General features: G+C 41.5%; 1 protein-coding gene across 7 annotated transcripts in view; it reads right to left on the bottom strand.

Moving 5' to 3' along the window:
- ALMS1 (ALMS1 centrosome and basal body associated protein) overlaps positions 1-15,906 on the bottom strand; it is a 78,531-nt gene that overhangs the window by 21,770 nt on the left and 40,855 nt on the right. For 4 of the 7 annotated variants that reach the window (XM_087737273.1, XM_087737269.1, XM_087737271.1 and 1 more), the window contains exons 9-11: positions 7,836-9,654; positions 6,648-6,773; positions 4,710-4,880 (exon numbers count right to left, since the gene is read on the bottom strand). In XM_087737273.1, the coding sequence (XP_087593399.1) occupies positions 4,710-4,880; positions 6,648-6,773; positions 7,836-9,654 (2,116 nt within the window). The remainder of the gene's footprint in view (positions 1-4,709; positions 4,881-6,647; positions 6,774-7,835; positions 9,655-15,906) is intronic. The other 3 variants (XM_087737270.1, XM_087737274.1, XM_087737275.1) reach the window with 1 other exon arrangement.

Below are 15,906 nucleotides of genomic sequence, written 5' to 3'. Positions count from 1 at the left end.
GGCTATATCTGAACATCATCTCTTAGCAGCACTATATATAACATAACCACTACCACTTCCCGTACAGCTCCTCGAACCGTCTCCAAGAGCACACCGAGATCTAGCCCTGCTTTGCTTTCAAGCTCAGATGACACATTTTAGTTCAAAGCAGCAGCGAAATCCCCCCAGAATATGCTACTATCTGAAATTATGAAGGACTATATGTAGAAATCCAATTATAAACTCATTCGTAATAGACACACATTAAGTATGCGCGCAGCATGTGATAGCAGGAATATACTCCAAAATAATTTTAAAGCCGTTTGTAATACACTGTAAAAAAAAAATTAAAAAATAAAGATGTGTTTCATGTTATGTTCGTTGTATAATAGACTGAATTATATAATGATCCATGAAGGCAGAAACTAGGAATTATAGATGCTAGTGCCAGAAGGATTTTCCAAGTTCCTATGCTTACTGCAAGATATTCCATACCACTTTAGCCAAGTATGTCATTTAAAGATGCCTTATAGAGTCGTAATAGCTTTAATATAAATAAAAAAGTCAATAAAAAAGAAGAACAGTCCATTTACTAATGGTAACAGCAGTGACTAGGTAATGGGGAGCTGTCAGCAAATACATATGCGGAAAAGGACCTGGGGGTGTTGGTTGAAGCCTCCTGAACATGAGCCAGCAGTGTGCTCAGGTGGCCAAGAGGGCCAATGGCATCCTGGCTTGTATCAGGAACAGTGTGGCCAGCAGGAGCAGGGAGGTGATGGTGCCCCTGTGCTGGGCACTGGTGAGGCCGCCCCTCGAGTCCTGTGCTCAGTGCTGGGCCCCTCACCCCAAGGCGGCCATGGAGGGGCTGGAGCGTGGCCAGAGCAGGGCAGCGAGGCTGGGGCAGGGGCTGGAGCACAAGGCTGGGGAGGAGCCGCTGGGGGAGCTGGGGGGGCTCAGCCTGGAGAAGAGGAGGCTGAGGGGAGCCCTCATCGCTCTCTGCAACTGCCTGAAAGGAGGCTGGAGCCGGGGGGGTCGGTCTCTGCTCCCCAGGAACAAGCGATGGGACGAGAGGGAACGGCCTCAAGCTGCGCCAGGGGAGGTTTAGGTTGGATATCAGGAAAAACTTCTTCCCCGAAAGGGTGGTCAGGCATTGGAACAGGCTGCCCAGGGAAGTGGTTGAGTCCCCATCCCTGGAGGTATTTAAGGAACGGATAGATGTGGTGCTTGAGGACATGGTATAGATGGACTTGGCAGTGCTAGATTAACGGTTGGACTTGATGATCTTGGGGGTCTTTTCCAACCTTAATGATTCTGTGGTTCTGTGATTCTATATCAAGCTCCATTAATGGCAGGACTCGCACTCATACTAGTTCTTCTCTAGCTCTCCAACATTCCTCCCAAGTTTGGTTTTTTTTTGTTTGTATTTTTGTTGTCTTGTTTTAAACAGTTTTGTTTCCGTGATTGTGATCTACTGATGAAAACAGAACTGGAAACCAGATCTTCCTTTCTTCGTTTGAGCAAGCTGTGCCGCTGATTCAGCAGAAGGGTGGCAAGTCCCACAGCCTGCCCCAGGAGGAAAACACCTACCTACCTCATCAAGAATTACAAGCTATGTTTTATAAAACCTCAGTTCCACGTGGGAAAAAGTGATGCAAGATAAGCTCAGGAAGGGTTACGATTGCCTGAATTCATACTGTTCACACTGCCTCATAAACCTTACTTTCATTTAGTCACTTGTTTTCCTTACATTTTATACATCTCTTCCCTTCCCAACACAGAGACATTTCAGTGTAATGTCAAGATCATGAATAGCATAACCAGACCCAGTCTCACGAACTCTGAAATTGGAGGAATTTGTCCTTCCATACAAGGTCAATGTTTATATACTCATGTAAGAGGATTCCTCCACATCCTCCTGACAAATGAGATCAGGCTTGGCAATACTATGCAGAATTTTTGCTATTTCTGTATTTTTAAAAAGTTACCAACAAAATGGAAGGAATGCAAACAGGCAAAAAATAAAAATAAGGTTATATAGAGAAACTTTTTTAAAAAAAACCAAAACCATAACTTGCATAATTTTAACCTCTAGACAAGCTCTGTGGGTAGAGGTAATCTTTTATTAGACCATCTAAAAATATAGTTGAAGAAGTCAGAGAAGATTTTAGACATGCAAGTCTCTTCAGAAAGCTTGCTTAAATTTCCAACTGTAATGGCTGGTTTAACAAAAGATTATTTCTACTTACAGCTCTTTTCTTGCCTGTGTCTTTAGACCATCACAGCTACAGAAAAACACTATTAGACAATTTTATATTGACACCTGTGTTCCCCTTTCATTTGTATCCAGGCTATTCAGACAGACAGGGATCCATTGATCTCTGCTCCAACATGGTACTCTGTTTGTTGCTGCAGATTCTTGTTTGGAGAGCTCACGTCTATACCTGCACTCTTTCTTCAGCTCTACCGCCATGACCCAGCATTCTTCTTGCGAGTCACCCGCAGTGAACGAAGACAACCATTTTTCTATCTTACTCCACTTGTCTCCATATCCTTGTATTTTATAAATGCTCACAGGGAATTATTTTTTCCATTAGAAAAAACAGGTTAAGACAACATTGTCTTTACCATTGCACTAATTCAACAATTGGTCCTATGTGCACTTACCGAAAAAGTAAAATGAACATAAAACAATGAAGTTCAGTGCTGTCGCGGTTTAACCCCAGCCAGCACCTAAGCACCACCCAGCCGCTCGCTCGCTCCCCCACCCCAGTGGGATGGGGGAGAGAATTGGAAGGGTGAAAGTCAGAAAACTCGTGGGTTGAGATAAGAACAGTTTAATAATTGAAGTAAAATGAAATAGAATAGTAGTAGTAGTAGTAATAATAATAATATACAATAATAATATACAAAGCACGTGATACATGATACAATTGCTCACCACCCACTGACCGATGCCCTGCCCCTCCCCAAGCAGCAGTCACCACCTCATGGCCAACTCCCCCCAGTTTCCATACTGGGCATGACGCCATACAGGACGGAATAGCTCTGCGGCCAGGCTGGCTCAGCTCTCCTGGCTGTGCCCCCTCCCACCTCCCGGTGCACCGGGCAGAGCTCGGGAAGCTGAAAAGCCCTTGACTGGTGTAAGCACTGCTCAGCAACAACTAAACCATCGGTGTGTTATCAACATTGTTCTCATACCGAATCCAAAACACAGCACTGTGCCAGCTACTAGGAAAAAAAAATCAACTCTATCCCAGCTGAAACCAGGACAAGTGTGCCTTATGCAATCATTTTAAATTATCTTCTGGAAATAAAAATTATTTTCTGGAAATACCAAAATCTCTCCATGCTGAAGAGAAAAGCTTCAAAGAAACCCCCTTCTCAATTGAAGAATTAAAATAATCAGAAGGAATCCCTATCAATACACCAGTGCAGCTCTGTGGGGTGACCCTACCCCAGGCATATTGAGCTGCCTGCTTAAAAAGGGCAACAATAATCACACTGGGATACTCCATAAAAATCTGTTTCGTTAAATGTCTTCATAAAACAAGTTTACATGATACTAAGAAAAATACACGGGCTCCCAAACCCCCTATATATGTGACTGCCTAGAAGAGAGCAGGAACTCTCTAATTCAGAATCCATTACGCTGTTCATATGTTTCGGGTCCCATCCCTCATTAACAACCACAATTCTATTACCTCCTTGCAACTTGCTCACTCTTTGTTTAATATAGCACGTTGCAAAATACCGTACTGTGCAATAAACAGCTTCCCTGAGGAATTAATAGCTGCATTTAGGAGAGGTGGCAACAACTCAGCCATTTTCTGTGTACCGTTACTTCTGTCCAGGAACAAAATGCAATTCTCAGACGCAACAAAAATCTTCATCCCTACTCAGACTCAGGGAAGTTTATCAGCCACGCAAAATCACAGAATGAGCTTTTGTACAAAAGGAGTGTCCGTCAGGACTAATTTTAGCTACTGTCATGAGATACAGTGTCAAAATCATCAGTTAGCACAGCATAATTTCATTTTGCCAGCATTCTCAACAAATAAAGCCTTAAAGTAGGCTACTATAGTAGTAAACCCTGACCTTCATCCCTCAGGGGTACCATCCAACAAGGTTAATGGAGGGGAGGAAGAAAGAGACAGCAGTCAAATCAAATTAAAATCCAGTTAAATACCAACATTACAAAGATGTACATGACATCACAAGGCATCAGTGTATTTGTAGGCAGGAACACAACCCCAACCCAATATACAGAGCCATCCCATCTGCTTTTATTTACCAGGGAATTTCTGTCATTTTCTACATGGGCGGCCTTTCTACACTTAAAAAAAAGACTTTGCACTTCACAAACTTAAGAGTGCCTTAAAAAAAAAAAAAAAACAAAAAACAAAAAACAAAAAACAAAACAAAATAAAAAACCATCACAAAACCCAAACAACCCAGACCCCATCAAACCCCCCAAAAAAAATCTTACGACGGCTCCGATAAGCACTGGGGCCACTGGAATGCTATCAAATACTAATGTGTCCAAGTATTTGGGCAGACAGGGAGAAGCAGAAAGATAGGGAAGAGAAAAATGAGTCAAATTCAGCATCTTCAGGCAAGCTATCAGCAATATCATGAGACCAGAAATCATGGATCCTGAAATGCAACTCTTTTGCTCTACTTTCTTGTTACATGTGAAAACCCATGTAAAATTAAACACACACTTTAACTACCTGCAGAAGCTTCCAGTGGCATCGTTTGCTCCTCAGCCCAGGCTAGCTTGGGCTTGGCCCTCTTACTGTAGATTCCTTCTTTATGCTTGATAGCCATACTGTCCGGAGGATTATCATCCCTTAAACCAAGGACGTTTGCTGGAAACCTTGGAGGAAGAGCATCATTTGACCCTACAGAGAAAGAGAGCAATAACTGTGAGTAAAAAGAGGAAGCAGGAAAAATAGATACAGAAATTTCACAACAAAGACAACGTCTGAAAGAAAGCCTGTTGTCCAAGTATTAGTACCAGTACATTCACCAACCAGCAATCATGATCCCTAGGGAGCAGCTCTAGTGACCAATACAGCAGCAGTAGGTATTGCGCCACGTTGTTTTCCATGATCTTTGGTGACAAGGTTCTTCCCTGAGAGGCGGATAAATTTTACCTATTCTACTAATGAGCAGGGAAGAATACAAGAAAATGAGCATTAGAGAAGTCTGCTAGGAAGCCAGACACAGGACTTGGAATGGCCAGACTCCCTCCTGCTCACATTAAAATTCCAGACATTTTCACTGACTGAGGTAAATATCTATTTTCCGAGCTCAGAGTAGCAATGGAGAAAAACTGCAAGGCTAGAGTAGGTCTGTATAACCTCTAAACAAGAATTCAAGACAACAGCAGCAGAGCTCTCTTGCTATCGTATCACCGTCTCCTCATGTTAAAAACCTAAAATGTCCCCCAACTGATTTATCGTCCTTGTCAGCACCAACTGGTTACATTCAGCGGACTTACTCAACTCAATTTCCTTCAGCTACTACTCGTGAGCTAAGAATCCGAGCTGCAGCAAGGAGTTTAAAAACCAAAATTTATTTTTTAATTCTGCTGTACGTTTTCTAGAACCTTGCATTGCCTCATATGCATACTGAATTTTTATATCTAGCATCATAGCTTCTGCAAAACAACAGACTGGCATCACATTTGTTTCTCTCATTTTGATCATATTACAACAGACAGACTGGAAAAAGGTGATGATCAGAGGCACGCGTAAACAGTTACAAGTGGAATTTGTGGCTATAATGACTAACCTCTGCACTTACCGTCACTGTTGTATCAACCTACTCCCCTGGGGCACAACTGTCAGGAACCGGACATCTCTGTAATGTTAGTTTTATCTACAAATAACTTTGGATGTCAAAAAGCTCTGACTGAAAACAACCTGCAAATAAGACCTGCAATGCTTAAGTGATGCATTCTTTACGTATAGGAGAGAACTGAAAAATAACAGCAGGGAAAGCAAAAGAAGTTGATGAATCACAGAGCATCCTTTCCCCCAGTAAATGAGAGGTGTTTTTTACTGGAAGATGGGAGGATGTGAGGAAGAGGTGAATATATATTTTAAACCACAGTTACGAATTACGTTGTTTACAGAAAGGCTTTCTGCACTGGAATCCCCTAACATGGAAGAAAGAAATTCAGTACTGAGAAAGTTATTATCTGCAATGCGTGCTGTATTATGCAGATATTTCAGAATGCACACATACCAAATCAACAAAAAAAGGGGGAGAATGTACATAAATAAGGGAACTAAAAAGAAAGAGAACTGGCAGAGATATGAAAGAGTCCAAACTGAACAGTAATTCCAGAGGAAAGGAAATTATCAAGCTGTAAAACATTGAGTCTCGTTCCTTTTCACTGCCAGAATGGAATACTAACATCCCTTTCATCAAAGAAATTGAAACCATAGCCTTCAGTCAGGACTCATCCATCTTTGCATTATAAAGTGGTGTGAACATGAACAAAGACATTTTTCTATTAAAATCAACGCACTTACTCTAAACTGGTAGGACAGAAGAGTTCTGAGCTCAACTGAGACAATTCTGCAGATGAAACAGGTATGTTTTGATCCATGAACTACAACCATCATTCTACATTTGCAAGACCCAAGATAATTAAGTACCTGAGTGAGAGCTCTCAACGCTGTTTTCTGACTCAACTGGAAAAATTTTGGATCCTGCCTTTAGATAAGGAACATAATACATCCCAGTACTTCCAGAAGGTTTATACGGCAGCAATAAGGGCTGATCTGTGGGGATGGAAGGCAAAGCAATTAACAGAAGTCAGGCTTTAATCCTTTAGTGCAACTGAAGATAAAAGCAACAAATCAGGACCCGAGGCGACTGCTGAAGATGTTCACTGTGGTAAATCTGGAGAAATACCCTATTCTTTAGGAAAGTAAATTGCAATTATTAATTATTTAATTAATTTAATTATTTAATACCCACCCAATGGTTAGAAGGTTGACTGTCGCTTAGCTAGAAAAAACAGCTTGCTTACCCTATTCAATATTAAATTTGAGACTAGGGTGACAAACACTGACTTAAAAAAAATAACTCACATACCCACATAGCTCCCAGTTGAACCATGTTTAATGAAACAATTTTAAATGAGCACGGATATCTGTTTCTCAAGTCAATAAAAACAGTGTGCTGTCATACCAGAATTCCGGCAAACATTTGGATCAGAACATTACCTGACTTCTAATAGCAAAGATCTGGTGATCAGATAGCTGAAATATTTTTTGCACTCTGATATAACGAAAGAATCTGCTGTCTCAACTCATACTACTTTAAACACCTTGAGAACAGAGATACAAAGCCTGGAGCCCAGGAGAAATCATGAAAACTACACAAGTCTACACGCATCAGTAGTATAAAACACCACTGTGGGAAACCACTGTGCAACATCCACGTTCCTCCGTCAACAGATTTAAAAGCCACATTTTCTATTTCATTCTATTGAAAATAGGGATGTGCATACTCTCCTCTTAGTCTTTGTACTACTTTGACTAGAGAGTAAATCAGTAATCAGATATATCTCTTGATAAACTCTAAGCAGCGAACCAAAACAAATTAACTAGAAACAAATGTCAGAAAATTTTCTTGAACCAGACTTGTACCCAACCAATTCAGTTCCAGATAAACCTGAACTGAATCACAACTCTATTGATAAAACTCCCTACCCACAAGACTGCAAAGCCCAAGTTTAAGGGTTGGGTTTTTTCCCATATGAGCAACTTCAAACATCAAAATTATCTCAAGAATGTTACTTCCACAAAAAAGCTGGGTTTGTTATTGGTTTTTAATACCTATAAATATCTTGAACTTGAATAGATGAAAGTCTAAATATACATATAAGACACTAATTCGCTCACCACCCTGCCTTGGGAAAGAGGAAATCTTGTTAAGAGATGAAGTTGTGTTGTTGGGAAGTTCATGTGCTTTCTGGAGAGACGACGGGTGGACAGCATTTTCACTCTCCTGTGAATTAACATAAATTTCTGCTGAAAAGGTTGTTTTTTCAGGACTTTCTGTTGTTATCTGAGTGGTAGCATCAGAAGTACTTTTCCCAGTTTTTGCAGAGTTGAAGATATTCTTCAGGCTACGTCCCCCTGCACCCAGAACAGTGACTTGTGGTCTCTCACTGCTTTGCCGAGGCAGCTCTGGCCCTGCTCTGCTTGTAACAGAGGAAAGCACCAGGCAGGGATCTGCTGAAGACACTGGCACTGGGAAAGATGAAGATCTCTGATTTTCTGGAATAAGGTCAGCATCTGATAATTCACAAACAGCTTCTATTAAAGTTTCTGGAGTTTTTAAAGACACTGGTTGAGTATTAACTTCAGGTTTATCCCACGATCTCGTCTCATTTTCAGTATTCAGGTCACCACGCAGCTCCGAGTTATTACACTTCGAGGAAAGAGTTATGTGGACACAAGACAGTACTTTCTTAGTTGGTGATGAAGGAGACACGGACGTGGTGGATAAAATCTCATCTGTAGATGAATGGTGAGACGTATCAATTTGCTCTCTCGCAGCCTCTTTCTGAATGAGAGGTACTCCATCAGAAGGACTTTTCTTCTCTTCTGCCAACAACTTAATACGGCCCTTCAGCAAATCAGTTTGTACAGCTGGACCTGAACCTTCTAAGCTCTCATAAAACTGGATGTGGCCAAGTGGGCCGCTTTTCTCCTGCTGGTAAGAGCTTATAGAATGGGGTTCATTAAATCTATTCATTTCTTGACTGAATCTTACATCGCAGTCAAGCCCCACGAGTCTGGCACTATGCCTGCCCAATTCAGTCACATCTTGAGGCAGAACATCAGAAATTTTTGCACTAAGGGTCTGCCTTTTATCAGCACGGATGCTTACAGAATCACGATCTGACAAACAGTCTGTTTCTTGATAAGCTCCAACTCTGTTACTGTCAGCAGAGACATGATGAAACCTGTCTTTCTCAGCAGTATAAGCAATCTCATTAGACACTGAGCCAGCAAGCATTGGACTTGAAGGAGGACAGGTCTTAGATCTTTCCCACTGTTGTCTGTCATGGCTGTGTTCCTCCGTGCTAGCAGAGTCAACCTCCAAAGGCGTTATCCCATCAAGACCATATCTAGCAAGACTACTGCTGAGTGCCACGGAAGTCAACGGTGACTGCAAACGTTTTCGCGATGAAAAGGTGATAGAAGTAATTTGCTTAGCCATATCTTCAGAACAGTTTTCCAGAGACAGCTTCTTCTGAGCAGGTAAATGGACTTCTGTTTGTATATCGGAAGCCGCTGCAGACCTTACTGCACATGTGCCCCATTCCTTCTGCAATGGTGGATGAAGTTCAACAAGGGCATCAGAATGACCAGTTGCAACCGTTTGATGTTGGTTGCAGATCGGTGTTTGAACGGTACTCAAAGATTTAAACTGCATATCCTTCAGCAGGCAACAGTCGGAAGGATCAGCTCTACATAATGGCATGGCTTGTCGTAAGCTTGACTCTAAAAGCTCCTTAGTCCTGACGGCTCGTGTGTGTTTGTCAGTTTGAACTCTTTTGTCACCTGGAGCTTTGAAACGCTCTATGTCCTGTTCCTGATTGTGGCTATACTCAGAAGCAGCTTCTAAACGACACACCCACGGATCCTGAAAAATACAGAAGAATTCAAATAGGTTATGTGGATAATTTCCCACCCTTGCCAAAATCTGGATTGCAGAATTCAAAGAAAGACTAGTGCTGTCAATAATCAAGACTCTGTCATCATGAATGAGCACACGCTTTCTCTAGAACTCATCTGTTAATGGAACTAATTAAAAATTTGTCTTAAGGGCCAGCAAATTAGCTAACACGGTTTTGCTGCTATAACAAACAGCAGCAGTGACATCTACAATAGAACCTTTGTCATGGTTTAACCCCAGTTGGCAACTAAGCACCACACAGCTGCTCGCTCACCCTCCCCGCCCGCAGCAGGATTGGAAAAAAGAGAAAGAGAATCGGAAAAAAAAAAGTAAAACCCGTGGGTTGAGATAAAGACAGTTTAACAGGGCAGCAGAGGAAGAGAAAATAATAATAATAATAATAATCATAAAAGCATGTACAAAACAAGTGAAGCGCAATGCAGTTGCTGACCACTCACTGACCGATGCCCTGCCCGTCCCCAAGCAGCAGTCACCACTTCATGGCCAACTCCCCCCAGTTTCCATACTGGGCATGACGCCATACAGGACGGAATAGCTCTGCGGCCAGGCTGGCTCAGCTCTCCTGGCTGTGCCCCCTCCCACCTCCCGGTGCACCGGGCAGAGCTCGGGAAGCTGAAAAGCCCTTGACTGGTGTAAGCACTGCTCAGCAACAACTAAACCATCGGTGTGTTATCAACATTGTTCTCATACCGAATCCAAAACACAGCACTGTGCCAGCTACTAGGGAGAAAATTAACTATCCCAGCTGAAACCAGGACATCGCCCTCACCAAAATCTGGATCACAGAATTCAAGGAAAGACTAGTGCTGTCAATAATCAAGAGTCTGTCATCATGAACGAGCACACGCTTTCTCTAGAATTCATCTGTTACTGAACCAAATTAAAAATTTGTCTTATTTTAAGTGCCAGCAAATTAGCTAACATGGCTTAGTTGCTATAACAAACAGCAGCAGTGACATCTGTAGCAGAAGCCGTTAGTTTTGTGAACGATAAAGTTGTAACTGTTAAAATAGGCTGAGTTGTAAATACTTCTTCAACATCTCATCGCTCACTGGAAAACAAGAATAAAACTTTCTTCCTTTCTATCCGTTGGCTTTGTACACAGCTGGACATTTGTTATAAACCCAGTTCATAACACACTAGGAATAATGACTGTCTTTGGAATGAATATTCACTGCCTAAGTTCAATGGGATTGAGAGACATACACACACATCGCTAAATCTTCGTGATTTCAGTGATAATCTTATTAATTAAAAAGATAGCCAATTAGCCACACAAAATCACAGAAACACTTAGGTTGGAAGAAACCTCTGGAAGTCTCTAGTCTGACCTCTCGCTCAAAGCAGGGCTAACTTCAACGCTGGAACAGGTTGCTCAGGGCCTTGTCCCATCAAGGTTTGAAAATCTCCAAGGATGGAGATCTCGTATACGACTTAACTACTGTACAACTTATCTGTAAATTACTGATGAAAGGCATCCCTTCATAGCTCCACGGAAAAACAAGACAATGCAGAAACCCACGTTTACGTCCAGTTTTAAGTACTTAAACCTTAACCGAGTATGTAATGTGAAGTTCTGGCGACCTCCAAGAAATCAGGTAGCAGACATACACTAAAACTCTTCTGGTTTGGACCAGAGCCCAGACAAACTCCACGCTATCAAAGCACTACAGGAGATGACAATTTAGGGTTACAGGGATACTTCTGCACCTGGCATTTTGCTATGCCATAACTATCGCTATATGAAACAGAATTTGACATAAAAGGTTTTCCCTTGCACTTGAGTTGTTTGATTCTAGCATTTATGAAGCAGAACTAAAATGAAAGGAACTGAGTTACATGGGTAGAAGTGGGAAGAAAAGAAAGCTGTTCTTTACAAAGCATGAGAAAATATTTAATTAGAAAAGCTTTCACTTTCCGTAATTGATACTTCTCTTTTCCCCTAAAACAAGCATGCCACTTTCCCTCTCAGACAAGAGCTGTAATAAATCTTTTTATTTTTATGGTCACTGCCCACTGCTGACAATAATTAAAAAATGACTGAAAATAATCAGAGCTTTGATTTGCTCTTTGAGGTAAATGATAACTTGTAAAAACTTTCCAGTTCTCAGGTGCAGATCATTTTCACTCTCCCATCAAAACAGGTATGTTTGCCACAAATACTATTTTTTTGTTTGGAAAGCTGGTGACAAGGCTGCAAAAAAGAGAAGGTATTCCTAGCAACAGATAAGGCACTAATCCCACCAAGTTCACTGTCCGTTTTCTTTGCTCATAAAATCTTTTTAAAAATAAGTTACATTTACACCTTTGACCATGCAAATTGTCCCACACCTGTACCACTCCCCAGTGTCAGAGCCACTATATTTAGGACTCTGCTCCTTGACTACACGTATTCAGGCATCTCTGGCATGTATTTTACACAACAGTATAAAATGCTGTGCCTTAAATTACCTGCCTGTGGTCATTTAGGAAACTGAAACTAGTAATTAACTTCAGTACTAACTTCTGTCCTGGTTTCTTTGCCTGATTTTACTAACCATTCCCTTTTTCAGCATGCTCTCCAGTCCTCAGTCTTCTCCTGTACCTCAAGCCCCATTCCACCATCAAAAAAAAAAAAGTCCCAACAGCAACAATCAGCAGCAATTTATTATATCAGGTAAATAAGATGAAAGCAACATATGCTATTGCCCCTCAGCAGAATCAGACAAAGAAACTCCAGGCCCTACTCTCTGAGCATACTCATCAGAGTATCTCACTTCCAGCTGCCTGTTAATGAGGCAGATTACTGACATGGCAGTTAACTGGAAAATTCCCAGGGTTACAGCCCCTGCTCACTAAGGAACCTACACCTTCTTCTGGCGTCTCAAAATGTAACCTGATTTCTCAACGCACCTTTTGCAGACAAAGCACTAAATATACTATACAGAGATAAAAGGTATGAAGGGTTCAGCAAGTGGCTCTCATTACTTGCCAAGCAAAGTAGAAATAAATGTGTCTAAATACTCGATGAACTCTGGATATTCCAGGCTCTTCTTTCAACTCATTACAAACAGCAGATACTAACGAGGCACATTCATTGTCTGCAGAGATTTACAGAGATCAACAGGGCAGACAAAACGTGATCCTCTCTCTCCGACTGGCTCACCACCCTCGTTTCCCTACTCTCTGCAACTCCCCATGCGTGCGGAGGGATCAGCAGGCAGGGATGGACAGGGCCTTTGCTTCCAAGACTTTTCTCATCACAGCAGAAGCTCCCAAATGCTGACAGCTGATCTTTGCAGCAACTTACCTGACTGCTGTAAGGAGAAGGTGGTTTGGAAGAAAAGAAAGGCAAATACCTCTAGATTAAAGATCACACTACAAACAAGCGAATAAAACATCACACTCCCAGACGCATGCAGAAAGCCTGTTACGCTAAGAGCACAAAGAGAAAGCCTTGCAAGTACAACTGGGAAAACCTTAAGTTACCACTCACAGTAATTTACTTTAATTGATTAAAAAACTGCAACAGGTTTTGCCCTGAAGCAAATTAAGGCAATTACTCACCTGATCTGTTAACACTGCACCTCCAATGAGGAGCAATAACAAAACAACTGAAACACTAACCTTTGGAAGTAGCTGTATCAATTCTGGAGAAATGAACATTTATCTATACGCTGAGATTCCCCTCACTTAGATATGCACTAACTAAAACATGTATCAATGTATCATACCGTTAGTCCCATTCCTGACACAAAATACCACACCACGCTTCACACAGCATGCTAGAAAGCAGCTCCCTCTTACATTATTTCACCCCGATTCTTTTTGACAGGTCAGTTTAGCGTCAGAGGCGGTATCACGGTTAGTGAGCACTGGAAATGGACAAGACAAAAGACAAATAATTTCATCAGCATCCAAACCTTACATCGAAATCAGGAGAGCTCATGTTAGTGCATAGGAAACTATAGGCCACCAGCCTTCGGTAGAGAGAATTTAAGTGTGGACATCGTTTTATTAATTTATCAGTATCTGCACTTCCTTAATTTAAGCGTCATTAAAAATTACAATACTTTCATTGAAGTGCAGAGAGCAAATCTGAGATAAACGCACTGCCACGGAGATGGGCTAGATAAGCTTATTTTAAAAAAAAGACGACTCTGGACTATATTTTTTCCTACCGATTGGAACAACTGTGGAAACAGCAGAGTATGTTTCCTTAATAAAGTTCAGCACAGGCCCCTGGATGATTACATCCACAGAAGCTAACTGGAATTTGGAAATAAAAATCAGTCATAAACATTTTTGGTGTAAGTCACAAAGAATAAACAAGTATTCCACAACAGATTTTCCATCCTTTCTACATCCCAGAAGTCATTAGCAGGAAGCTATTTCAGCAAGGTCTGGATTATTATTCCAAAGCAGTACTTTTCTGTGGCCTTATCTCTTCTAAGCAAGTAAACTAGTTTATTTGGCTTCCTGTATTTCCCATAGCCAAGAGGGACAACAAGGGACTGCAGAAAAATGCAAGGACACAGCGCAGTCCTGTGCCAGGGTAGGGATGCTCCCGAGACAGTTTCTTCCCTAAACCACGTACCGGTTCGATGGCCTGAAGTAATACACAGCAACTCCTACTACTGAAAGCAAGCACAGAAGTTGCTATAAACTCATCTTCCCAAGCCTTTCACATGTTTTATTGTGCTTGTTATGTGTCATGTTTCCAAAAAAGATCTGTATGGCATATGTTCCACAAGAGATTGCAGTGCAAATTTATAGCTACAACTCAGTGAACTTCCTGAAAAAGTGCGAAAGTACAAGGAGTGGAAAAATACTGCATACAGTGGAAGAATACAGTGTACAAAGGGAGAATGCTCTTAGGTAAGTCAAGAAATAGCTATTTGGCACCCATAAAAACACAGGTGGCGTAATAAGGTCCTCAATTTAGAAGGTAAATTCTTTGGTTTAATATGCTGAAACTTTAATTGCATCTAACATCAACTGATCAAAACCCCTCGAGCTCAACTGGGGAACCAAAACAAACGTACACGTACAAACAGCACAAGAAGAAGGTTAAATTGAAAGACAATGCTCCTGGAACAGCAGGCCACCTACAAGTCTTTGGCTTTCCCCAGTTTTTATTCTTGAAATTCTTCTTATCTGGAAAGACTCTAACGATTTCAGTAGAAGAACAGTAACGGGGCCGATTTCTGGAGCCTAGGATCAACTTTTCATATGCTTTTCTTAAAAATCCCTTCACATCGTTCTATGGCTCTTTGTGACTGAAGAGCATCACCCATCCTAGGGTTAAACTCCTCAAGCCTATCAAAAGAATAAGTACTCCACCACCAACTTACCTGCTCAGGCGAAAAACAGATTTCTACAGCCACACCGCCATGGCCACAAACGTAGAAATTATTAATCAAACAGCAACCTATCTATAGGAATGTCTCTGCAACTCTCTGCCTCCCTTCATCACAAACAAGTTTATAGGAGAGTGCCATCAGCTTATTATATGTTTCACAAGACCCATCCCTGGACAATCTGACATGTCACATTTCTTAGGCCCCTTTACAAAACATTTGCAGTTAATCAACCTGCAGCCTTTGTCTTCTTTTCCTCCTGAAGAAGCCCAACACACTGCACTTTCTCTTTCCATGAATGGCCAATTAAGACCTTTACGAAGAGTCAGCATCAAATGGAGTCGGTATGAAATTTAGAAAAAAACCCTCTATGTCAAAAGTTCCATGTTTGCCAACTATTCCTAAGCATTTCTGCCAAGCGTTAGTATTATAAAAGCATAACAGTGTGAGCAGCGTGAGCAGAGTACCCTCTTTATGTAATGGAAGAGCTATAAAATCACCAGGATGACTCCAGGAATTGAGGGTACAGAAAACAGATTCACTATGCAAGGTCTGTCAAACTTCTTCCCCCAAAGGGCTGTCAGGCCCTGGCCCAGGCTGCCCAGGGAGGTGGTCGAGTCCCCAGCCCTGGAGGTATTTAAAAGCCGGGGAGATGTGGTGCTTAGGGACAGGGTTTAGTGGTGGACTTGGCAGTGCTGGGTTAACGGTTGGACTCGATGATCTTAAGGGTCTTTTCCAACCTTAACGATTCTGTGATTCTATGATTCAATTTTACAGAAGAGAAAACAAAGAAAAGAAAATTTGTGAGCATTGCTTGCTATTAGAGATACCTCTTTACAATTCAGTTTTCATACTGAAT

The sequence above is a fragment of the Nipponia nippon genome, unplaced genomic scaffold (assembly GCF_047370975.1).
Source record: "Nipponia nippon isolate SJK-2023a ecotype South Korea unplaced genomic scaffold, ASM4737097v1 scaffold_6, whole genome shotgun sequence".
Taxonomy (NCBI): Eukaryota; Metazoa; Chordata; class Aves; order Pelecaniformes; family Threskiornithidae; genus Nipponia; species Nipponia nippon.
Note: the sequence above shows the minus strand (reverse complement) of the source record. Positions and strands in the feature narration are given on the sequence as shown.